Genomic DNA, 25,591 nt, shown 5'->3' on the forward strand with positions numbered 1-25,591 from the left:
TCTGTAGCTTCACTGCACTTTATCCCACAATTTGACCGATTTGTGGGTTAAAGCTCATTACTATATAAGTGACAGAGTCGTCGATTGAAGTTGTAGCTCAATTCTTCCCTCTTCTGTGATGCAACTTCCTTCGGCATCATCTTAGCCTTTTGTGCCTCTATCATAAATGTTGCATAACTTAATGGAAGTTTTGTAAATATTCAGAATGAGGGTCTCACGCTAACAGAACTCTACTGCCACCTACTGGCCAACCTAAAAGTGCCATAAAGCCATTCCCGCTCGGCTCTAACTGCACAATTTGTCAGGATTTCACTTACAGGCAAAAGTCTCAACTGCAGTGATCTTACTACAGACTCAGTTTCTAAGCTTTGTAGACTGTTCAAAGCCTCGACCTGCCTCTGCTGCCTTTATCTGCCTGCCTGCTGTTCTTCCTTCATCCTGATCTATCATCTGCGAGAGATGAAGGGAGCTGCTTCTGACCTCGGTGCCCAGTTCTCCCCATCACGATGGAGAAAGCCATTCTCATTTCACTGATGTAATTGTGTAATTGCTTTCCTGGGGGGGGGGGGCATGGAGGTCGTGGAGTGGGTGCAGTGGGCAGTGCATTAATCAGAAAGCCATGCTGTGTGATCTCCCTTTTATGGAGGATAATCCTGCTTCTGCAGCGACCTACTAACTCCATAATAATGTGGGAAACGGTGCTTTGAGCTGGTAGTTTTATGTGAAATAAATCACCATCTGCTGAGACTCGTCGGAATAACTCGTCTAGTGTAGCTCAAAGGAGCCAGTCTGACTGACAGAACATGGCAAGCCTGTTCATCTGAGGGTCAGTAAGCCTCCGTTCTCACATTCCTAATGGCTACATCTCGAGGTGTTTAAGCCAGAATGATTGCCCGGAGTCTGTAGGTAACGGCTGTTTGAGCTCATGCCCTCTCTCTCCTTCCCAGGGTTCCCAGCACAGTGGATCCTCACTGTCTCTAGCCTCCACCAAGGTCTGCAGCTCCATGGACGAGGGAGATGGACCAGGCAGTGAAGGTGAGAGTGCTGGGAATCTGGCACATCTGAGGGATTGGCAGGTTGCCGGTTTGAGCCCCAACCTTGGCAGGATAGTCACAAATGCTGTGGGCTCTCCAGCAAGGTCCTTAACCCCCCCAGCTCCAAGGGCGCTGCACACTGACTGACCCTGCGCTGTGACCCCAAGCTCCCTCTCACCCGTGTGTGTGTGTCTCATGGGAGATGTTCAAACCCGGGTGCGAGGACTCTTCAGCCAATCAGTCCTCTAGTTACTAATTTCTAGATTGATCACTCCTGGTTTAAAGTGATTGTGGAAATAATGTGATTTCTGGTGTTACAGGGTTTAATCTTTCTAGTCGTATGCACAGTGTGAGGCTATATGTTGGAATGATTTTTGTTCCTTTTTGACTCACTCAGTAGAATATTTGATCCTGGTGTGCTTGTAATACAGCAAGTTTTGAATGGTTCTTGCGAACAACCAGCTTTAACCATGAAAGGTAAATACTTCTCACACGTGTGCCCCTGACCTTAATGCTAATGATGGCTCCACAGCGGAGATCATGGATGAGTACCCCCAGGTACCCGCGTACATCGCCGAGCGCTATAAAGTGGGAAGGACCATCGGCGACGGGAACTTCGCGGTGGTGCGTGAGTGTGTGGAGCGGTCCACCGGAAGGGAGTACGCACTTAAAATCATCAACAAGGGCAAGTGCCGTGGGAAGGTAGGAGGCCTGGCACCATGGTTGGCTGAGATTGTACATTGCTACCCCTTTGGTAATGCTACGGGAAGCTGGATAAAGGGCCAACGGCATAACCCTTGGATTTCATAGGCTTACTTTGGTCTCCTCTACACAACATAGTCTTCCAAGTTTCTTACACAGACTGTAATGCATAATAACCCGTAACCCTGATGTGACGTGCAGGTGAATAATTTTGCCTCACCATAGCAAGATGTTCCTGTCCTCTTACCTCCACCCAGGAGCAAATGATCCAGAACGAGGTGTCCATCCTCAGGCGAGTGAAGCACCCCAACATTGTTCTTCTCATTGAGGAGATGGACACGTATTGTGAGCTCTACCTGGTCATGGAGCTGGTCAAGGTATCACATGCTTCTATAGTACTGATAGGTAGATGTAAAGAATGTGCTGTCAACCAATCAGATTGCTTTGTTTGCATAATGTTTGTTAGCATCTCTGACTGACACTCCCTTACTCTCTCCCTTGGTGTTTACATGAGGCCTATGTTTGTTAAACCGAAAAAACTTGCCCTTATCCTTCTGAAGATATACATCTTAAGGAGACCTCTCCATGAATCCCACTTGAAACCTCTGACCTGTGTCAGAGAAGACCTTTAGAAAACCCACCTTATACCAGTTTCTGACCACCAAAGCCCCCCTCCCAGCAAATGTGCCCACCCATGTCCCTGAGATCAATCCAAGGTCTATCTGTAAGAAGTCTCTCCCTTGCCACTCAGACCAATTGTTCTGTTCTCTGTTGAGAGCGGCTCTATATTGAGCTACTGCTCCATTTTTTTGTCTCTGCAAAGGGAATAAAAAATAGGTCAGTTTGAGTATTATTGCCTTCTGAAGACATTTGGCATCATCTACTTATAGGCAAGAGAACATCTCACTAGGTTCTGTTTTTAACGTGTTTTTGCACTTCATGCTCTGCCAAAACGTTAGACCATTGTTTGCTGTTCACTGTTCTATTGTTCAGAGAAATGTTTCTTATTTGTAACTTTCAACAGCACCCTAAAACGATCCCTGTGCTTGTTCCCAGGGTGGGGATTTGTTTGATGCCATTACATCTACGAACAAGTACACAGAGCGCGATGCCAACGGAATGCTGTATAACCTCACCAGTGCCATCAAGTATCTCCATAGCCTCAACATTGTCCATCGTGACATAAAACCAGAAAATCTGCTGGTAAGTGCTCAGTTCTTCGTACTGCCTCTTGGAGGCAATGTTGAGATCTGAGGGTTATGTACCCACCCGGATTCATCTGCTCTGAAATGGAGATTCGATCCCATGCAAGACAGGTGATTCTTTTGCTCTGGGTCACGTGTGAGAAGATTTATACACACTACCTCTTCCAGATTCGAGGTTGCTAATGAGGGCCAGCTCACTAACAAGGCAAGTGAACTACTGCTACCTGCTGTGCCTACTGGGATAAACATTCTGCACCATTGTTTCAAGGCTGACCTCTTCATGGACTGGAGAGGTTCTAGATGCCGAGACTTTCAAATCAACCCTCTCACTGGAGACCTTTACCACTGTTCTTACACTGAACAAGTGCTATTAGAAAAGTACCACTTCTGTTGCTATGGTTGCACAAAAGCAAATAAAACCAAAACACAAATCTAGTCAAAGCTGGTAACAGTAGGCACTTTTCCCAACTTTTTCCAGGAACCGGAAACTTTTGCAGGAACCAGGAACTTCTGTCGTGTTCCCACCGCAGAAACTCGGTCCAATTGTAGTTCCTTAGACTTTTTTAAGTCCCTACTCTGGAGTAGATACTTTGCACTTGACCAGGAGCTACTGGGCAAGGCTTATCGCAATAAATTTTGCTGACTGGTTGCCGCAAGTGCCGGTCCTAACTGGGAAGTTACATGGAAGTGCGGGGAAAAGAAATAGAGGTAGTGGAGCAGAAATTACTTTGGTATCTGTTACATTGAATGCAATAATGAATACCTTTTTTGCTTGCACCTCCATATTTCTGTAACAGAAAATTTTATCAGTAGCAGTAAAACTTGTCAGTGTTTATTAGCGGTATAATGGTACATCGTGTTTAAATCTGTGGAAAATGAAAGATCGATCTGCTGGTCAGATTTAATAATGCATTATAAACAAGTTGCAGGTCATATAAACAAAATGCATTTTATATTTCCCGATTGCGCAAACGTGGTTGCATGAAATTACGTGTGAGGTTTAAGCTTTTTCATCTCCAGTGCTTATTTAGCACAGTTGATAGTACAGTTCATGTTGTGCGGTGGGAAAGTGGCACACGAAAGTGGCCAGGAGCTACAAAAGTTCTCAGTGGAGACGGCCCAGGAACTGAGAACCGGGCAGTAGGTTCCTGAACTTTGGTGGGATGGCGCCTAGTTGTACCCAGTGAAAGAGCCACTTGCCTAGTGTGGCATTTGGGTTGATGCACTTTCCCTCTCTTCCTTGGTTTGCTACTTCAGGTTTACGAGCATCAGGATGGTAGCAAGTCCCTGAAGCTGGGCGACTTTGGCCTGGCCACGGTGGTGGATGGACCCCTCTACAATGTGTGTGGGACCCCCACGTATGTAGCTCCAGAGATCATCGCTGAGACTGGGTGAGTGATGAGGAGGAGCGTGTCAGCTGGAAGTTAGGCATTAGAAATGCACAGGCTAACTCACAGGCCTGTGTTTCTCTCTCTCTCTCTCTCTGTCTCTCTCTCTGTCTCTCTCTCTCTCGCTCTCTCTCTGTCTCTCTAGGTATGGCCTGAAGGTTGACATCTGGGCTGCGGGGGTCATCACCTACATCCTCCTCTGTGGGTTCCCCCCATTCCGTGGGTATGTGCTGTACGCAGTCCTCACCTGGGATTTGAAACCATGGTGAAACAATCCCAACAAATCCACATAAAATATCGGGCTTTTCTCTGAATGAGGAAAATATCTCATTGGGGTGTTTAATAAATCATAATAGATTTTTCCATATTCAGTGGGCATTTTTCTTGATGGTCTGAAGTATGACGGACATTAGTCGTTATTGAGGCCCTGGAATTCTTATTCCATTGCTGTGCAGCTACTGTGTGAGACTGAGACATCCATCCATCCATCCATTCATTTTCCAAAACTGCTTATCCTACTGGGTCGCGGGGGGTCCAGAGCCTATCCCGGAAGCAATGGGCACGAGGCAGAGAACAACCCAGGATGGGGGGCCAGCCCATCGCAGGGCACACTCACACACCACTCACTCTCACATGCACACCTACGGGAAATTTAGCAACTCCAATTAGCCTCAGCATGTTTTTGGACTGTGGGGGGAAACCGGAGTACCCGGAGGAAACCCCACGACGACATGGGGACTACATGCCAACTCCACACACATGTGACCCAGGCGGAGACTCGAACCTGGGCCCCAGAGATGTGAGGCAACAATGCTAACCACTGCACCACCATGCCACCCCGAGACTGAGACAAATAAGTTATAATGCGCCCTCTAGTGGCCATGGGAAATAGAGAAGAAATATCTTTATGCGTCTAAAGCAGGGGTCTCCAACTCCGGTCCTGGAGAGCTACCGTCCCGTAGGTTTTCTATCATACCTGGCTTCTGAAGAGCCACACCTGTTCTCAGGTAAATACCAGGAACAGGTGTGGCTCATCAGAAGCTGGGTAGGATAGAAAACCTACTGGATAGTAGCTCTCCAGGACCGGAGTTGGAGACCCCTGGTCTAAAGAAACAACCTTTTGTACAATACTGAACAATATTCATGAATGGTATCTTGATGATTGTCGGGAGAGTAATCACTCTGCTTTCTGTAGGAATAGCGACAATCAGGAAGCTCTCTTTGATCAGATATTAATGGGACAGCTGGAGTTTCCTTCGCCATACTGGGACAGCGTGTCGGACACGGCAAAGGTGGGTGTCTCCATGTGCCCTTGCATGACTGGCTGCTGTGTGGCAGCTTCCGCAGTAATGACGACATGCCCAGCATCCTGCAGTGTGCTGTCCCGCTAGGCTCCGATTATGAGGCCTTCAGTCACCGATTATAAAACCTCACAGCATAAACACCCCCCCTCCATGACACATCAACTAAAATACTGCAGGGTGAAACCAGCTATATCTGCAGTGTATGTTAGTGTGATCATGTGTTTATGTGTGGAAAAAGCATTATTCAAAAAAGTAAAAAACAAAGAACTAACAGTTATAACAAAGACAGATAATAACTAAAATAGCAATAAGATCAAGCAGTAAAACAATTAAAAAAACACTGACATGAAGACTCTGAAAGTCATTCTGAATAAGTGAGTCTTAAATCTTTTCTTAAAAGACTTGAGACCAGGTGCAGATTTTGCATCATGTATGTCTGGGTGCAGTGGACCGTGTCTGCGCATGTCTTTATGCGGATCTGCTGGCATGCGACTCTTCTGATCTCTGAGTTGTACTAAGGCTGCCTCCCACCCCCCACCTCCCTCGCAGGAGCTCATCACCGGCATGCTGCAGGTGGAGGTGGAGCAACGCTACACCGCGCCACAGGTGCTGGACCATCCCTGGGTCAATGTAAGTGCCCCCCCCCCCACCCCAAATACGCAGATGTCATACAACTGAAACATGAGAGATCATCCCCAGGCTGAGTGATGACTCCTAAGAGTCTTCTAGAAATAATATTCAGCTCTAATAATGTCAGTTCAAATATGAGGGAAAACATACAGTGATGTGCAAAAGTCCTAGGAAGTCGAAAGGAAATGATCTTCATGTTGGTGTAAAACTATGAAGTGACGTGAGCCGGGTCACGCCCTGTGCTGCAGGACGATGGCATGTCGGAGAACGAGCACCAGCTGTCCGTGGCTGGGAAGATCAAGAAGCACTTCAACACGGGACCTAAGCCCCACAGCACGACGGCCGGAGTGTCCGTCATAACTGTGAGTACCCCCTCCCACCCCTCACCTCCCTATTCACCTCCCTCTTCACCCTGATATCCATCCTAACTAGTTATTCCAGAAGAATATCTTTGATCTAAAACCTATATGCAGCATACAAGCAATTTTGACACTTCAGTCAACAAAAAATAGGTACTAGCACTCCATTTGGGGAACCTTCCGTTTCATAAATCGGTCTCCACCACACAATATCACGAGACTCGAATCAGTATCATTTCTGCTCAAATCACACAGGTGTTTTTGGTCGACCACAAAACCCCCAGCGGGGGGTGAGGGTCAGTGACTATGGATAACGTCAAATTGCATTGATTTGAATATATGCTGAATGCTGAAAGACCTCATGAATGCTTTGCTGTAGAAGATGCTTTTCTCGCTTTGGTAGAACATTTCTGTCCACTTAGCGAGCAGCAAAAACAACCTGGCAACTGATTGGTCACCAGGAGAAACTCCTTCCTCGGCAACCAAATGTGCTTGCAGCTAGGGAGCGGACATCCTTCCCTGTCCCGTGTCCGCTGACTTTCTCTTCAAGCTGCGTCAGCTGGAATGAGCGTCCCAGTCCTACACCGACTCGTCCTCATGTCAGTCCTGCCTGTCCTCTTCGCAGCTTCATCGTCAGCATCATCCTCTTCCTCTACGCGAGGCTCACCTGTGCTCCCCTCAGCCTCCATGGCTTCTCATTTGCCCCTTTTTTGGATTGTCAGCACCGTTGTCATGAACCCAGTGTGGGATAAGGGAGCAATGCGGTGACCACACAGACGAATTAACACTGATCTGGGTTTAATCTAGGGCTGCTCATTTGTGGTTCCTGAGCCAGATTTGGCATTCTAGTTTATTTTTACTGGCCCTCTGTGATCAGAAATTTCAGAATATCTGTATAATTATTTCGACTCCTCCCACCCTATCAACATTAACAGCCAATTCTAATTACTTACGAGGTAACAATGTACTCAAGCTAAAGCTAGCCCCTGTGAGCTTAACCACTCTTCGTTTTTATAATCTGGCCCCCACTTGGAACTAGCTGGGTAGCCCTGGTTTACTCCATCGAGGAAAGATACACAAGATATAACATTTGACTTTATTCACGATAATTGTGTAGCAGCTGTCCTTGCCTTTAACCTTATATTAGTTGACATTTAAATAGAAGTACTACATTTTGATAATTATTGTCGCAGTCCGGGTTATCTTGTTGCAGCAGAGACCTGTTTGCTGATGGTCCCTTACCTGCAGCCGATCTGCAGCATCCCTCAGCATGGACAGCAGTGTGCTGTGGGCCAGCAGAGACCTGTTTACTGATGGTCCCTTACCTGCAGCCGATCTGCAGCATCCCTCAGCATGGACAGCAGTGTGCTGTGGGTCAGCAGGGACCTGTTTACAGATGGTCCCTTACCTGCAGCCAATCTGCAGCATCCCTCAGCATGGACAGCAGTGTGCTGTGGGCCAGCAGAGACCTGTTTGCTGATGGTCCCTTACCTGCAGTCGATCTGCAGCATCCCTCAGCATGGACAGCAGTGTGCTGTGGGCCAGCAGAGACCTGTTTGCTGATGGTCCCTTACCTGCAGTCGATCTGCAGCATCCCTCAGCATGGACAGCAGTGTGCTGTGGGCCAGCAGAGACCTGTTTGCTGATGGTCCCTTACCTGCAGCCAATCTGCAGCATCCCTCAGCATGGACAGCAGTGTGCTGTGGGCCAGCAGAGACCTGTTTGCTGATGGTCCCTTACCTGCAGCCGATCTGCAGCATCCCTCAGCATGGACAGCAGTGTGCTGTGGGCCAGCAGAGACCTGTTTGCTGATGGTCCCTTACCTGCAGCCAATCTGCAGCATCCCTCAGCATGGACAGCAGTGTGCTGTGGGTCAGCAGGGACCTGTCTGCAGACGGCCCCTTATCTGGAGCCGATCTGCACAGACAGCACTGGCGTCCCCATTAAAGATCCTGCTGTCCAGCAGGGTTTGTGTAGGTTCCCCAGGTGGAAAGCTGAGACCCCTTATATGCACGGCAACTAATGTGTCTTGTTTCAGTATTTCTGTGTTTCTTTCTTAAATTTTTGGTCTTGGAATGACCTCAGATTGTCTCTGTTCATGGAACATTCTGCGGTTACTGTATGCATACGGACTGTTAACGTTTATATTTTTTTAATGTCTTTTGTGATGTGGTCCTTCGGATGTGCATCTGCACCGCTCAGCAGCCGTCCCCGACCAGACCTTGGCTACCCCCCCCCCCGCCCCCCCCCCCCAGTTCCTCTCCCATCGCTCTGTCCACTTTTGAGTTTAAAAAAAAAAACAACTACAGAGCAGCGAATTAGGACTTTGAAAGGCGATCCACTGAGTTGCCTTCGTTTCTCTCTGCTCAGCTGGACCATGGCTTTTCGCTCCAGAGATCAGGGTCTTTGGACTTCTACCAGCACCCAGAGATGTGTTGGATAAGGTACGCCATGCTGCAGCTCCCGACCCGCAGCGTTTCCATGGCAACGTGCTGGCAGTCTCCATTCCCCCCCCCCCCCAATCCCCCACTCCAGCCCAGTCCTCCATCTCTTCGGATAAGCCCCCTCTTTCAGTCGCCTTCATGCTCCTCACCCTGTCTGGTGAGGACCTTGGACGCTTCCACTTTGTCCTCATCGCTCGCTGTGACATCACTTGCCCTGACATCACCTGCTGCTTCCCATCCCACTGACCCTGTGCTCGTATTTCTGTGGGTGGGGTTGTGCTGAGCTGCCGGTCCCTTGATGCTGAAAGGACAGATGCTGTGTATGTCGGGCTGCCGTGTGTGTCTCTGTGGACGGGCTCTTGCTCTATGTGGCGTTTCCCTCTGACTGCTCTGTTATTCTGGTGTGAAAACTCTCAGTGTTTCGAGCAATGCATCTAAAACTCACCCGTACTGTGTATTGTGGCCTGTCTTGCTGTACCTCCTGAAAAGATTTTACATTGTGTCTTTTTGGGTGTCTTCCCCTGTCTGATGGGGGTGTGTGGTCCCCTTGGGTCATGCTAACCAGCTCCTCCCCTCAGCTGTCGTGCTCCAGCCTTCCGCATCATTTTCACCCTTGCTGGGCATTCAGATCCACTGGGTTTGCTTTGCAGCAGTGCACAGTGATGGGACCCTCTCCAATACTCCCTGACAAATGCTATGTAGTCCCAAGCAAATGGCACAGGTTCAAATTTATCCAGGAGCTGTTCTAGCTGTGAATATCACCACTGTTACTGTTAAGGATTCTGATAAGTGGCAGATCTGCTCTGCATTATCCATCACAATGTCTTACCTCTGTGTCTGGTTGATTTCCCTCACAGACCACCGCACTTGATAAAGAGAGGCAGGTTTTCAGACGAAGACGCCACCAGGATGTGAGGCCCACCTCCCGTGTGCCGCAGGGGGGTCTGCTCGTCCCCGCCCCCTGCCCTGCCATTAGCCCCACCCCCACTGACTTTACTTCCGAGTCCGAGGACTATTCCCCCAGCTCCGCTGAGACGGTCCGCTCACCCAATTCACCTTTCTAAGCACGCCTGCTTCAGCAGAAGGCCCACTGCCTTGTGGGTGAGGACAAGGCAGAGGCAACAAGGAAGGAGAATGAGGAAGTAGACAAGTCAAGAGGCAATTAGGAACCAACAGAAAGCACAGGGGCGGAGGTCATCCAATCAGCACAATGGACACATCCCAGTGAACAGGGCATTTTGTAAGGATGCCTCTTATTGATATATCAACTTGTTTGTTTTTATGTATTTTTACGTTGCTGCTAAGGAGAATTTTCCTCTACACTTCTGATGTTCTGTCAGCTATCAATGAACTTCTGATGGCTAAGCTGCATGACGTCATGCCAGTCATCCTGAATAATCCATGTTTTTAAGTTTCTAGCATCTGCACGGTCACACGTTAAACCAGGTTTGATGGTGCTGTAACCTCCTTGTCTGCCTGTTGGGAAAGACGAAATGGAATTAGCCTGTACTGATGAGCTCTGCAGGATTGAATTTCAACTGACTGGTCCCTCTGGGGCTGTGGTTTAGAGCAGAATGGCATTCTGGGAAAGAAAATCAGCACACAGGTCAACCGTTTTCCTTTCGTAGTTAAGAAATATCGTGTGGGTCGTCATTATGCAACATGGAGAGTATTTCACCTGGAATTTAGCATGGGATCATCCTGTATTTAAAAACATTCAGGAGAAACAGTAATAAACGTTACATGGGTGATGTATTATTTTTAAATTAATTCTGTGTTCTGCTGAAGTCTTGCCTGTATTTTTCACAACTCACTCCAGAGATCACTTACTGTGATTTCTGTGTTTTGCCCAAGTACAGAACCCCAAAACATTGCAAAATACTGATTCAGTGGTCGCTTAACTGGTGCAGATATGCAGACGGTCCCTTAGCTAGAGCAGATATGCAGACGGTCCCTTAGCTGGAGCAGATCTGAAGCATCCCCCAGTATAGACAGCAGTGTCCAATGGTCCAGCAGGGACATGTTTCTCCCAGTGCCCCGGCTTCGATAATCACAAGGCAGGATTGCGGTGTACTCTTAGAAGCCCTACATCAATCTTTCCTGAACCTACAACTACAGAAGAGCACATCTCACCACAATTTTATCAAACGATCAGTCCTGTGATATGAGTGAGCAGTGAGCTATGACAGAGGCCAGATTAGGGCAGCGTCTGTAGCCGTAGAGAGGTAGAGGTACATTTTTGAACTGTAAGATGTAGGACAGAGAGGGCGGTGGCCATGGAAACAGGGACCAGATATCTAAGCTTACACTGTAGGAGAATCGATGTTATGCAATATTTGGTGCACATGTAGCATTTGTGAAAGTAACTTTTTTGTATAACAAAATGAAGTCGACGCAAGGATGAAAAATGCAAGCATGTTAAATGAACCTGAAACATTTAAACATACAAAAGGATAGAAATAAAAAATCTGTATGGTACTGCTACAGGTGCCAAGGACTGTTGGGTAGTCGTGGGCGCAAGAGGATGTATATTTGGCAAGTGCAGGCGGACAAAAGGCCATGAAAAATATGTGGTAGTGATTCTTGCTGCAGTATTTTCTCTGTCCAGAAGAGGGTGCTCATGTGGGTTGAAACATACTAGTAATGTTTTGGGGGCCTTATACTGTAGATATCAGGCTTTCTTTGTTGCTCCATATGTTATTGTTATCATCAGCCTGAACCTCAAAAATCCTAGCTGTGTATCTTCTCTTGGAGAGTAGAATACAAATTTTGAATGATATAACTTTCCCAGGAAGTTCCCTCCAGTTTCAGTGAACCCTACCTCTAACCCTGACCCCCTGGCCTCCCCCTCCCCCTCCCCGCCCTAGCTGGCTCAAACAGTGGTGCTTTTGATTTGAGGCTGGCTGTGAACATGGTCATAGGTTGATTTCCAGTTTCAGGCTGCATCACACGACATCACAAAACTTGAATCAGTATCATTTCTGCTCAGTCAAACCAAAAGGTGCTTTTGTTTGATAGACACAAAACTCCCAGTGAAGTCGTGCAGTTCTGCATTACTGTAGCTGTGTTGGAGATCTGGTACAACCGTACTTAGGTATAGAATCCAGTGCTGCCCCTCAAAGCGGAATCAGATCATGGCAGCACTGAGAGTAACTGGAGGAGCACGTGGTACAAAATGCAACGTAGCCCTGATCTGTATAAATCGGACTGTCTTTGACACTGTAACCTGCTGTCACTGTCACTTTTGACTCGAAGAAAGTGGAAACCTACACAATATAAACCCCACAAGGAAATGCGAGCTGTGTAACTGCAATAACTGAATGTAGTTATGATTATGGATTTTTGTGGACCAAGAATGTATCCGAACTTATATGTGGTAACAAACATGGATGCCTCCAAATGCTGCCCCTGCCGTCTCTCTCGGCAGACCCCGTTAGTCCATCGGAGCCGCACTGGGCACGTGCAGTTCGTGACGTGGCCTTTGGGGACATCGTGCTTCCTGAAGCTCCTTACTTATTGGACTCCTAATTCTCTCTTTCCTGCATGTTTATGCTCTTAAGAACATGGTCTTGTTTTTACTGTGATGTTTGTCTTTTTTTAAACTTGTTTTTCATGTGGCTGCAATATTTCCCTCTACAAATGCCTGTAGTTTATCCTTTATAAATTGCCCTTCCAATCGGTGTGTTCTCATCCCTTCAGGACCGAGTTGTTTTGCACAAACCGGAGTGTGTATGACACTCTCTCCCCAACTAGGGAATACTCAGAGTGAACCCAAAGCACGCTGAGTTTGCACTCAGTGTCATACCTGTCAGCACAAAAAAGAAAAGGTGGTTCTGCTTTCCCTAATTGGTTTTGTAATTTCTGAAGCAAGTGACTCGTTTACTGTACGTCATAGATGAATACACACGTGACTGTCTACAGTTCTTTCTTAAATCCTTTCGCTAAAAAGTCACTTATGTACCAGGAAGGTAACTGAAAGAACTTGATTGATCTGTTTGTATTGGATAAGCTGGACTGCATTGAGTTTCAGGAAACTGGAACAGCATCGGAAAGCACAATTAAGACATAACTTTGCTACTTTGGAGGTTTATAAAGTTTATAAAGTGAGTGCATCCTACATGATGACTGCAGACACATTTGAGGGCATATGATTCTTGTTAATGAACCGGATGGAGTTTGATGTTCTTATATTGTCCCTCTATTTCTGTTATTAATTGAAGGGGAAAAAAAGTGTTCAGGTGAACAATTACGTTAATTACCGGCGATAATTGACTATGGTAAATTCATTCAACGTCAAGCCAAACCCACAAATAAAGGATTTCCTGAGACTACAAGCTTTCATTTTGTGACTTTTGTCTTACATCAGCCATACATCTGTACTGAATGTTTACTAACACATTGTACTAATACAGTGTTTCTCTAACCAGTCCTGCGGGGACCCACAATTCCCTGGGAATTAGGGGGGAGCAGAAATGTGCACCATCTCAGTGTCCCCAAGTGCTGGTTTGAGAAACACTGGTCTAATATATCCCAGACTTTGACATGCATCATTATTATGAGGCAGCCAACATAACTTCCTTCATATGGAGGTGATCATAATGTTTTAGGCCATCGGTGCATGCTGAACCAAGACGTTGTGACCAGGTCCAGGTGACAATTCAGTGTGTAGTGAATGATGCCAACTGTCAAGTAAAAATGGTGTGTGTCAAGATCTGGTAGCTAATAGACGGTAGGCTTTCAGTGACATTCGATAGTCATAGTCGACGTTCATTACAGAAGAAATGGACAGGGATTAAAGGATTGAATGACTTTGGCAAGAGCCAGATCATAATGGCCAGCTGACTGGTCAGAACATCTCCAAAATGGCAAGACTTTGGGGTGCTCATGGTCAGCTGTGCTGAGTACCTACTGAGAGTGGTCTGAGTGGGAATTAGCCCAGGTTCGGCGCCAGGGTGTTGGATGGGTAAGATGCATCAGCGCGACATGTGAATGAATGAAGGTTTATCCTAGGTGGTATAAACCCACAGAGGGGTTACTGTGGCACAAATAGCAGATCATTTTAATGATGGTCACAGGAGTAACATGTCACAGCACACAGTGGATTGAGCCTTGTTGCGTATGGTGTTACGTAGCTGCAAGTCAGTCAGAGTGCCTATGCTGACCCGTCCACTGTGAGAAAACCTTATGAATAAAAATATACTAAATTACGTTTTATTTGTGCCTCAGAACTGAAATGATTTTTTTCTGGGTGTTGCAATGTGTGTAGTAAAGAGCACAGACTTACCACATCAGATAGGTAACACAAAATATCTATCGATTTGACTCAACACATGTACATAATTTAAACAGCAAATGCGCATGAGAGCAAAACACAGCAGCCATCCGTGGCGCCATCCTGCAGTAGCCGTTCTGTTGGTTTGTATCCCATGGGACAGCCCTTCATTCACCTCTCACACCCAGCACCCTGTCCTGGTTTTCCCCTCCTCAGTCCTCTCTCAGTAGGTACTCATCACGGTGGACCTTGAGCGCCCAAAAGCATTTCGGAGATTCTGTTCCAGCCATCTAACCATAATGATTAGGCCCTTACCAAAGTTATTCAGTTAATCTTTACCCCTGCCGGTTCTTCTGCGTTCAGCATTTTGACTGAGTACCTACCATATGTTAGCTTGCCATCTAATACATACTAAACCCTGAAACCCAGTTTCTAAGAGTCAACATTATTCACTTCACATGGAGGTCGTCATAATGTTGTGACTCATCTGTGAATACGTATATATGACTTAAGCATGACTATTTTTTAGCATAATTCTAATTTCTTTCTTCTGTCAATTATCATTAGCACAGGCTTCATGGTGATGGTTTCAGTGTCCTTGTCCAATACTGCTATATCAAGTATTATGCAATGCTTAATTGCCACCTGCAGAGGGCACTGTAGACCAACATAATGTCGTAACACTTCAATATAGCTATCTTTATACTCTCCGTTGGCTTGCATACATTTCCACACATCATATAAAGAGGAAAAATGAGTCAGAAACGTGTTCAGTGAAGCTATACAGATGGTACACAGTATTGTGTGTAAAAAAACTGACAGCATTTAGCTGATACTCCTTTTTATGATTATCAGTTTATAAACACAAAATTGTATATGTCACACACACACACACACACACACACACACACACACACAGAGAGAGGACTGATATATTAGGTAAGCCATTTCCATCTTTTAAATCACACTTTAAAATAAATATTTAGAATCAAAAGCTCAAAGTAATGTATTGTTTATTATTTTTTTATAAATACAACAAAAGAGAAAATCATTTTATTTTACAGTTATCCTTTTTTATATATTAGTATCATTTAAATAGTTTTGAACAAACATCAAATTTCGCCTACTAAAGATGCAGAGACACGTAATAGACTCAGGGGCTGAGATCAGGGGCAACAGAAAATAAACAGCCATATGAAAACAAAATTATACATATAGCAAATTATTTTATGAAGCTGAATATAACCAAAGCTGTCATTATCGCAGCAAATGTAATGTTTAAACCCTTATGGAAAAGAAATATAAATATAAATAAATTAATTAATTAATAGGCTACAAAATCATATGGGATTTAAATAATATATTTCAGAGAAATTAAACATATTCCATCATCTATCATTCCTGCAATGTTCAATTATTTACCAGATCGAAAAATAAAATTGTTCTACATTTGTCCCAAAATATATTCGATTTTTTTATCCCCATATTTTCTCCAAATACATATTTCTCCACATAATATGGGACGTCAAAATATTAAAATACGCTCTAAAATAATATTTCCAAATCTACTTCTTTCTATTTCCATACGGAAAACGTTTTTCAAATAAACAGAGAAGAAACAAGGAACAAAAAACAAAAAAAAACAGGATATTATCCCAGAGCCTCCATCTTCTCAACCTGCAAAGCTGCGTTTCCCGTTCGGGCAGCATCCCAACACAGCTGAATAGTAAATCAAAGGGCTAATTGCAAAATTTTACATACATTTTTTGTGAGTTTTTAAAACACCTTTAAACAATAGAACATGGCCGCGATTATGGTAGGATTTTGAACGTCACGTGGCGTTTCCGTGCGCGAGTCCTCGCTCAAATCGGCTCTCCTGACGACCTCCGTTCAGGTGGCTGACATGTGATACAGCTTACTGTGCCCCAGCTGCTAGCTTTACGCTCATTACAGTCATTTCCGCATGATGCTTCCAGTCCAAAAATATAACGACGAGTAAGAAATTCTGCATTTTCATTTTATGGGAAAACAGCCTTTCCTTTTCATGCCGAATATTCCAAACCAATACATTATGTACAACTGTGACGAGGGTCTCCATATTTACAAAAGGCGAACATTTTTTAAAATAATTTCTCGTAAGTTTACACACAAAATTATTTAAGAATAAATAAGCAGTTGCCGAGACAGTCTGAAATTGTCCTCGGGAGACACAAATGCGGTTTATGCCGGACAGCCTACGCTGATCTTGCTACAATAGAAAACAAAAATTACTAAAATGAATATTAACAGGACTCCGCCTGTTTCTTCTTGTCTACCAGGATGCGAGTTAATTACTTCATTGCAAGGTGTAAGTGAATCACTGGTCATCTGAGGCAGATGGACCAAATTCAAAAAGGTCAGTATTGTGAATTCTTAAATGGGCTTATAGTTGAGAGTTCATCACATATTTAAATATGTTTAGCAGATTTGGCTGTCAAAATGCAGCATTTCTGCAAAATCACACATTTACAGAGCGAACACAGTGCCACTGCGTAAGAAACATATATCATTCCTAACTACCTTCCCATTCTTACTACAATAGCTTAATTATTTCAGAATATTCATTATCTTACAATGGAACAATGCTTCTTTTGTCATCTGATTTTAAACATCAAAACTTTATTCGCCTGTTATTTACTACACAGTTTGAAATGACCAGAGGTATGAAAAGACATAGAAGCTTATCAGAAATTCCTGATGTTTGAGATTTGAAAAACTTTATAACCAAATATTAGCTACAATGCTAATCTGCCGTTTTCATTCTGGCATTGCTTTGTAGGCCCTAGGACGTCCACAGAGACGGTCCACGTCTTGCTATTGAAGCTCTCCGTAGAAACATGAACCGCGGGTCATGTGACACATGTTGGTCGGCAGGTGCCCAGGGAATGAAAGTGAGGGACGAAAACGGAAGCGTCCTGACTAGCGTGGCTGACCGCTGCTGCTGGGTGATGCGGAACGCTTGTGGAAGAGGCAGACAAACCAGAATCTCTCTCTTTCGGCCTCTGATAACATGTCCTTTCCACTGGTGTCCTCTGCTTCCTGGCATGTGGGACCCACGGTCACCTGGGAGGAAGCAGGACACGACACGCTCCGCCCCCCCTGTCCAGCTGCCCGGCTCAGTACCTGTTCTGGTGCTCGTAGTGCCACCTGTTGAAGTCGATGTTGAAGGCAACGATGCTACCGGACGCCATGCCCGTAATGAGAGTCCTGCCGGAAGAACGGGAGCCAATCAGAGGGCAGCAAGGGGGCAGCTAAGAGAAGAGGAGCCCAGGTGTGTTCGCACGCGCACCTATGGGTGGGCACCAGTGCCTAAAAATTATTATTTATGTGTTAAATATTTAAAGTGATTATTCATTTTGTGCACTGGGATGATGGAGTTTATTGTCTAGCAAACTGCATGCGGCAAAGTCAAACCGTAGTGTGGTAACACTGTGCGTGTCTGACTGTGTATAATGTGTCACAGAGGTTTGTTAATGGGGAAGGGCAGCTGCGTTAAACCAGACAGAAGGTCACCAGCACCAACCAGCACCAACAGTAAATTAGCCCCCATCCTCCTTCCTAGCAGCTGAAGGTATCCATTCAGCGTGGGGGGGGGGTTAGAGGCTGGGTTCACAGGGGCATCTCCAGGGCTGCAATAAGCCACGTGGCCCACAGCCCCCTGCAGTGGAAGGGTCTTATGCAGTGGCGTTTAGAGAGAGCACCGCCCTGCGTCTCACAGTACTCACTGGTGCTAGGCTCACACATCTACTTTGGAAGAAGTTGACGCATTAAAAATGGTTAAAACAGAGAATTTATGCTTGGGTACTTCACTTCCTGTAATTGATGATGCCAGCCCCTTGACCTTTCACCCGACTACCCCCCCCCCCCCCCGCTCTAAACACGAACAATTCATCCTCTGTGCTGGGCTCTGCACCGCAATCCCTGGCTTGAGGGTAGTGGTTGGGGGGGGGGGGATGCTAACAGTATATAAGGCAGATAAGAATGTGCAGAGACTCTACGGAATCCCTCAGAATGCAACAGCACTACGCTCTTCTGTCTCTATGGCAACTGGGCTGTATCTAAGGACAACAAGGCAGGCAGAAACCTGTTAGCTCAAACGTGCCTTGACAATCACATGACCCATGGGCAGAGCTGGCCTGCAAGCAGTGACCATCTTGCTGTGGGAAGTCGGGACAGACACGCCTACCTCTGATCATGTGACAGGTCCATGGCGCGGATGCCAGCGTCGCAGCCGGGGTAAATGTACAGCTGCTTAAAGTCACAGGCCTGCCACACCTCCACCACTCCGTTGTCGCCACCCGTCACCAGGTTCTGCCCATCGCTGCTCAGGAGGATGGCCTGTGGGGGGCGCCAGTGAGTCAGCTTTACTTTCCAGAGTAAAGGCCTTCAAAGACAGGCTAACGACAAAGAAATTTCAGGAAATACACCAGAGAACCCAAGTTACATTCTCTTACTAATTCTATGTTTTAAATAATACAAATTAGCATTATAGGACTAAGCTAAAACATTAAAACCAAGTTTAATAAAGGCTCAGTGTGTTACAGTTCAGTCATGTTTAGCTATTTTTGTCCTTTTTGAAAGCCACAGTTTTAAACACAGTGCCACTGGCAACACTTCACAGATATGGCTGTTTGTATTATGTTGTGTGACTCCACTGTTTCATTGTATATTTTTTAGTTTTTCCTCTTGCACCAAACCATGACCAATTCCTGTATGTTTTACAAACAGGGAACAAAAAATTCTGAATTCTCTGAGTAAACAGATTAATATTGATGCTTATCAGCTAAAAAACTTTATGTTAGACATAGGTACCTTAGCTACCTTACCTTAGTCGAGTGGGGGGTGGGGGGTGGCATATGGAGTAGAGAGGGACTCACTCGAGTGGAGTCGTTGACCTCCATCTGTGCCAGAAGCTTGCCGTTTATGCTGAAGTTGCAGAAACGGCCTCGTTCGTAGTAGATGATGCAGTGGCCCTCACTGGACACGGAGATGAGGCGGGGCCGCAGGCAGAGTTCGGGGCCCTCGAGGGCTCTCAGCAGGTCCCCAGTGATGGTGTGTACCAAACAGGGCCCCTCTGTCCACACACACACAGAGCATCTCAGACACCATTTTATCCTCAAAAAAATGTTGAATTTGTCCCCCACAATATATATAACAAATACTTTCTTGAGGTATCTATCAAATATGAGTCTTTTAGACTTTTTTCTTTTTTACAATATTTGAATATCCGGTGTGAGATGTCAGGATGATTTTTAATGATCGTTTTGATGTGGAAGATGGCCTCGACCCATCGCACTAACCTTTGGTCCCACTGATGACGAGGCCCAGCTCAGCACAGACGGATACGCAGACCACCTCGTGGTCGTGGCCGGTGAGGACAGCGCGGGGGGCCGGATAGTCGCCTGTAATGAAAGACAGGGGGAGCTCACGGGTAATAAAAAAGGCATTGGGTGATAGGGGGGGCGACTCCATCCTGGGCAGAGAGGAGGCGCTGAAAGAAACACCAAGCCGGCAGATACCGAGAGTGACACGAAAGCGAGGCTCCGTGTCACAGAGGGAGCCCATGTACTGGCGAGCAGAAGGTCAGCAGATCAGCCAGCAGTCAGTGCTCTTCAGGAACCTCCCACAGTGTAGTGAGTCTTTGGCGTCTCAAGATCACTTGCTGATACGTCGTTGCTTAGCTAATGCTAACGGCCAACTGTAGCCATGTGAGCTGCCGTTCCTACAGAAGACAGCAAGGCGAACAGCAGATCATCGAGGACCACAGCTTTACCGTCATGAACCAAACAGTACCGAAGAGCCGATTGTCTGTTACAGTCCTCTTGCTTGCAAAGGTGCGGTCGCCGATGTGAATCCCAGCATCCTTTGACTCTCGTGTCTCTGGTGGATCATGTTGCCATCAGATACGAACGCCAGGCAGTGGGGAATAATTAACGCGGCCTTTGTTGTAATTAACGAGATTGGCGCATTCAGAATTAAAGCTGCGGGATTCATTATGGCCATCGCTGGGGCGGGGGGTGGGGGGAGGGAATCAATGAGGCACTGGCAGGCGGACATGCGCATCCGCCCGGAGTTCAGGTGATCGCTCCTCTGATGACCTCCCTGTGCAGGAGGCGCAAAATTGACTCCTAATGACAGCCTTCAAATGAGTAACAAAATAACTGCAATCACAGCTGATTCAAATGGTAATACAATGAAAGGTCAGGAAGGGTTACTTTGTAATTGGCAGGAAGCTGGGTGACACTGCCAAAGCCCTAGTATTAAAATAAATTACGATGTTATGATACTATAATTCCGCATATTAAATACATGTCACATAAATGGAAACTACATCAGAGTTTAGTCTAAAGGGACTGAGTGAGAATGCATCTTAAATGTACTTTCAAAACCTCACACACAGATATGCAAACATGTGTTGACCATTCAAAACCTCGCACACATATACCACCATGTGGTTACCAATCAAAGCCTCGCAGACAGACACGCTACCATGTGTTGACCAATCAAAGCCTCGCACACATACTGTATACCACCATGTGCTCACCAATCAAAACCTTGCACACCGACATGCCACCATGTGTTGACCAATCAAAGCCTTGCACACAGATATGATTCCATGTGTTGACCAATCAAAGCCAGGCACACACATACGATTCCATGTGTTGACCAATCAAAGCCTCGCACACAGATACACTTTCATGTGTTGACCAATCAAAGCCTTGCACTCAGATATGCTTCCATATGTTCACCAATCAAAGCCTCGTACACAGATACGCCACCATGTGCTTCACTATTGCACTGGATTGCTTTTATCTGTACTCTTTGATCTTAACTCAACTTTAAAAAAAGACAATCAAACATTTGTCCTGGCACTGAGGCAGTGCCTGTGTTCTGAGGCAGCATACACATATATAGGCAGTAAGCTTCTAGCATGCATGTGTACATCCAGCCAGAACTAACCGAATCTTTAACCCTCTGGAGTTAATGACATCGTCGGTGATGCTGCGTATCTTTCTCGTGTATTTCAGTTCATAACTCGCTGAAATCTTATTGTAGAAACATAAAAAAACACTGACTAAATCCATAATCTGTCTTCTTTTTTAAATGTCCATTGTCTGAAGTATTAAAGTTTTTAAAATTAGGTTAAACTGGCAAAAAAGTAAACCATGTCACCTTACTTTGTTTTACCTGCATGGGGGGCGTGTAGTACCGCTCCCACCTGAAGATCACTATTCGCATTATAAATAGCAGCATTTCCGCGTATTCAAATCACATTCGCATGGTAATTTGATGAACAATGCAGCAGTGAAACGCGATCCAGATACATCCCCTCATCGCCATAAAAAGGGGGGGGCAGGTGTGAATGGCTCATGCACACACATGAAAGTTGCTACATATTCAATGAGAGGAGCCCAGAAATAGTGACATGAGTTTGGTTTTTCTTATTTATTTATCCAACTGAATGTTGTAACTACACCATTTAGTCATCTTCATGCAGCCAAGACTTTGGTGATCAGATATCTGGGATCAAAACAAACTGCCACCATTGCTTACTATGTACTTTTATAATGTTTCTGCAAGTGCTCCAAACTGCATTTTGCAATGTCTATACTTTGATGTCAAATTACAAACTTCACATAAATCTGAGGCGGCATGGTGGTGCAGTGGTTAGCACTGTTGCCTCACACCTCTGGGACCCAGGTTCAAGTCTCCGGCTGAGTCACATGTGTGTGGAGTTTGTATGTTCTCCCCATGTCGTCGTGGGGTGTCCTCCGGGTACTCCGGTTTCCCCCCACAGTCCAAAAACATGCTGAGGCTAATTGGACTTGCTAAATTGCCCGTAGGAATGCATGTGAGAGTGAATGGTGTGTGAGTGTGCCCTGCGATGGGCTGGCCCCCCATCCTGGGTTGTTCCCTGCCTTGTGCCCATTGCTTCCGGGATAGGCTCCGGACCCCCCAGTAGAATAAGCGGTTTGGAAAATGGATGGATGGACATAAATCTGACATATTTACAAAGTACATTAAAATAAATATGAGTGTAATGCTAAAACAAATATATAAGAAATAATTTATCCATCCATCCATTGCCCAAACCGCTTATCCTTCTGGGTCGCGGGGGATCCAGAGCCTATCCTCAAAGCTATGGGAACAAAGCAGAAATAATTTATTTGGCACTAATTAAGTTTATGATGCAAAATGAATTGTGTGACCATGCCCCAGTCAGCGAAAATGTGTTCCCTACCCCTAGACCCCAGAAGGTTAAGCACATATACAGTAAGGCCACAGCGCTGTATTAAGTTCTGTCCATATGCTTCTCTGTTATGCAGTAATCCGGGTGCAATAGGTTCTTACTCCCTCACGGTACCTCATTGTGCTGTACCCCAGTAGACAAGTCCCCACCAGTCCCTAGTCAATCAGCCCCCCCCAGGAGACAGGAAGTCCCCAGCAGTCCCCAGCCAATCAGCTCCCCTCAACTGAGGAGCTTCTGAGAGGCACATAGCTTCCCTGTCCGAATGAGACATGTATGTCCACCAGATCGGGCTCGCCTACCTGACAAAAGGCTTCATCAGGCCACCCTTGCAGGACCCACCCAAACCCTTCCCCCCTACACCCCCCACACCCCTGACACCAGCTGGAGCGGCCAGTCAGAGACAAGCTGGGAGTCCCTCTCATTATCACGCCCGTTAGGACAATCGCAGGCTTCTCCTAAACCCACAAAATCAATTTCCACGGCAAGGATGTGAGCCAGACATCCTGAGACATGCCCCCCCCCCTCCATCTTCGCTCCCCCTCACCACTACCAGAGCACCTCAGTGGCAGAAGCTGCAGCAGGCATGAAATCATAACCACAACTGTCTTCGCACAGCATAGCCCCTCTTCCCGGCGTGGGGTGTCACTTCTGTATACAAAGAAAACCCTCTTTCCTGTATATTGGCTGTTGGGAGATGCTCAAGCATACAGACAGCATACAGACACAAACTGCATGCTGACCAGCCAGTCAAATGAAGCCTGCATTATTAAGACCACATATGCAATTAAGGATTTAATCAGAAGGCCACTGTTAATGCAATTGAACTCCTAACGTCTGGTGTTCTTCTCCCAGTTCAATCTTGACACGATCTGCCTTAAAAAGAATTTCCATATTTCCAGAACTCCCCTAAGTAATTCTAGCAATTAAGTACACAATTTGGTAACACTTGCTGAAACACTTTTCAGCAAAATGAAAAAGAAAAAAAAAAAACTCTGTTTTTAAATTTTTAGAACACACCACTGGAGGGCGCTATCCTTTCCTCTGCCGTTCTATCGTTCTGCCCTGTATAAACCCTATAGGGTAATCTGTTGGCATACACAGCCTATTGTTTTTGTTGAAAATATTTTTTTTTCTCCAACATAATCAACTGTAGCCAAAACAACAACATAGAAAAGGTGAGGAGATCTGAGCCTTGTTTGTCATCTGAGACGTGCGAGTTCCCATGGCCACGCTTTGCGTTCCGCGTGTCTGACACGTGGCGTTTTGTACAGACGTTACAGCAGCCGCTCTGTCAGTGCCACAGCCCGTGCAATGCGTCCCTTTCCCTCGTCAGTCCGGCTCGGCGATACGCCTGACCCCACAGCATGTCACATGTCACCCATCCTGCCTCGGCGCCTCTGCCTCTCCTGTGGCATCTTCTCTTTGTTTCCAGAAGGTGCACAGTAAGCACTATTGCCTTAAATAGGGAGGGCTGCTTTTCTCTGCTCTTAAGAAGAGTGAATCTGCCCCCCTACTAATTGGAGGCAACCAAGCTGAAATTCTTAATTAACTGTCTGAGTTGCAGAAGTTAATTATAAAATCTGGGCACCTAAACTAGCGCTATTGTAGCTTGTGACAATTAGGAATCACAGCCCAGTCTCCACCCTGATAGTCCTTCAGCTTACAACGTCAGGAACAACCTCATAATATCCTAAAAACAGGTAATCACCTTCCTAGAACCATCCCCACCACCCCTCCCCTTTTGCCAAACAGATTCCTGGGTCAGAGCGACATAAGGGATAGGTGGAAACAATGCAGGAACACCTGCAGGTTTGGGAGTTACTGTGTGGAGCAGGAGGGTTTTCAGAGCATTAGAGCCGCCGGATCATTCATTAGGACCATCCTGTGGGTTCACCGGGCCCAGTGGCACAAAAATATCCCAGGTAGCGAGACACGGTCTTTTATCATGGCACCATCTGCAGCGGTTTGAACCTACTCATCATTCCTCGGTTTTAGGTAAGTTACCGGCTTGCCTTCTTTCGGGGCTGGTGAGCTCCACAGGGAAAAAGTATCATCAGCTTGTCAGGATTGTGCCAGAGGGACTCGACCGATAACAAGTCGGCTTCATTTTTTAGGAAATTCAGGGATTCATTTTTAGGAATTGCTCCTCAGGCATCAGTGTTTGGGACGGCGTTGCCCACTCACTGTTATTAGGATTATCCCCGATGATGTGGTGCCGCCCGCTCCAGTACCACAGCAGCAGTGTGGCGTCCCGCGAGCCGGACACGATGTAGCAGTCGCCCCCGATGTAGGACTCGGACCGGGCCAGACACGTCACCACATCCCAGTGGCCAAACACGATCTGAGTCAGCTTGCCTAAAGGGGGATAATCAGGGGGCTAGGAAGAGAACTCAGAACACCCATCTGGACCTGTCCGTTGACACCTAATACCTGGCCTTGGACTTCTGTCCCAATCAGGGGCACAGATGGGGGAGGGGCCACAGCTAATAGCTGATTGGCTGCTGAAGTGCTCCCTCCTGTGTCACTCACCGATTCAAATCACATCATTGACTAATGATTAGACTGGCCCCTTTTGTGCCTACATCTTAAAAATCCAGAAATCCCCCCTGGTCCCAGTCAAGAAAATACAGACCAATCCTTGTGGAGTATAATTATCGCTAACTTAATGCAAACCAGTGCCTGTGGATTTATGAGTAACACAAATCTACAAATAAGTGCCTACTGGTCTCACTGAATCGACATGCTCACCCATGGCTGAGTACAATGACTGCTGCTGCTTGGGTGTGTTTGTGTGTGTGTGTGTGTGTGTATGCGAGAAGGAGGGGGCATGTATATATTATATTGCAGGGAACAAACCTCCCCACAATATGGCAAAAACCTGTTATTTTGACCTTATGGGGACATTTTTCCAACTCAATTTTATAATATCCGTGACTGCAATCAAAGAACTAAAAATGCCAAAA

General features: G+C 46.1%; 2 protein-coding genes across 8 annotated transcripts in view; one reads left to right on the forward strand and one right to left on the reverse strand.

The window, feature by feature from the left end:
• dclk1b (doublecortin-like kinase 1b) overlaps positions 1 to 13,400 on the forward strand; it is a 48,800-nt gene extending 35,400 nt beyond the window's left edge. For 4 of the 7 annotated variants that reach the window (XM_048980167.1, XM_048980171.1, XM_048980173.1 and 1 more), the window contains 10 exons: positions 948 to 1,035; positions 1,567 to 1,736; positions 1,994 to 2,113; positions 2,793 to 2,939; positions 4,199 to 4,332; positions 4,475 to 4,552; positions 5,525 to 5,621; positions 6,183 to 6,263; positions 6,512 to 6,625; positions 9,924 to 13,400. In XM_048980167.1, coding sequence (XP_048836124.1) covers positions 948 to 1,035; positions 1,567 to 1,736; positions 1,994 to 2,113; positions 2,793 to 2,939; positions 4,199 to 4,332; positions 4,475 to 4,552; positions 5,525 to 5,621; positions 6,183 to 6,263; positions 6,512 to 6,625; positions 9,924 to 10,130 — 1,236 coding nt within the window. In that variant the 3' untranslated portion in view covers positions 10,131 to 13,400. The other 3 variants (XM_048980168.1, XM_048980175.1, XM_048980169.1) reach the window with 2 other exon arrangements.
• A 2,274-nt stretch (positions 13,401 to 15,674) lies between these two features.
• Positions 15,675 to 25,591, reverse strand: part of nbeab (neurobeachin b) — a 231,740-nt gene continuing 221,823 nt past the window's right edge. The window contains exons 54-58 of the mRNA XM_048980718.1: positions 24,813 to 24,983; positions 19,678 to 19,779; positions 19,255 to 19,451; positions 18,564 to 18,715; positions 15,675 to 17,584 (exon numbers count right to left, since the gene is read on the reverse strand). Coding sequence (XP_048836675.1) covers positions 17,494 to 17,584; positions 18,564 to 18,715; positions 19,255 to 19,451; positions 19,678 to 19,779; positions 24,813 to 24,983 — 713 coding nt within the window. The 3' untranslated portion in view covers positions 15,675 to 17,493. The remainder of the gene's footprint in view (positions 17,585 to 18,563; positions 18,716 to 19,254; positions 19,452 to 19,677; positions 19,780 to 24,812; positions 24,984 to 25,591) is intronic.

Source organism: Brienomyrus brachyistius, chromosome 17 (genome assembly GCF_023856365.1).
Source record: "Brienomyrus brachyistius isolate T26 chromosome 17, BBRACH_0.4, whole genome shotgun sequence".
Classification (NCBI taxonomy): domain Eukaryota; kingdom Metazoa; phylum Chordata; class Actinopteri; order Osteoglossiformes; family Mormyridae; genus Brienomyrus; species Brienomyrus brachyistius.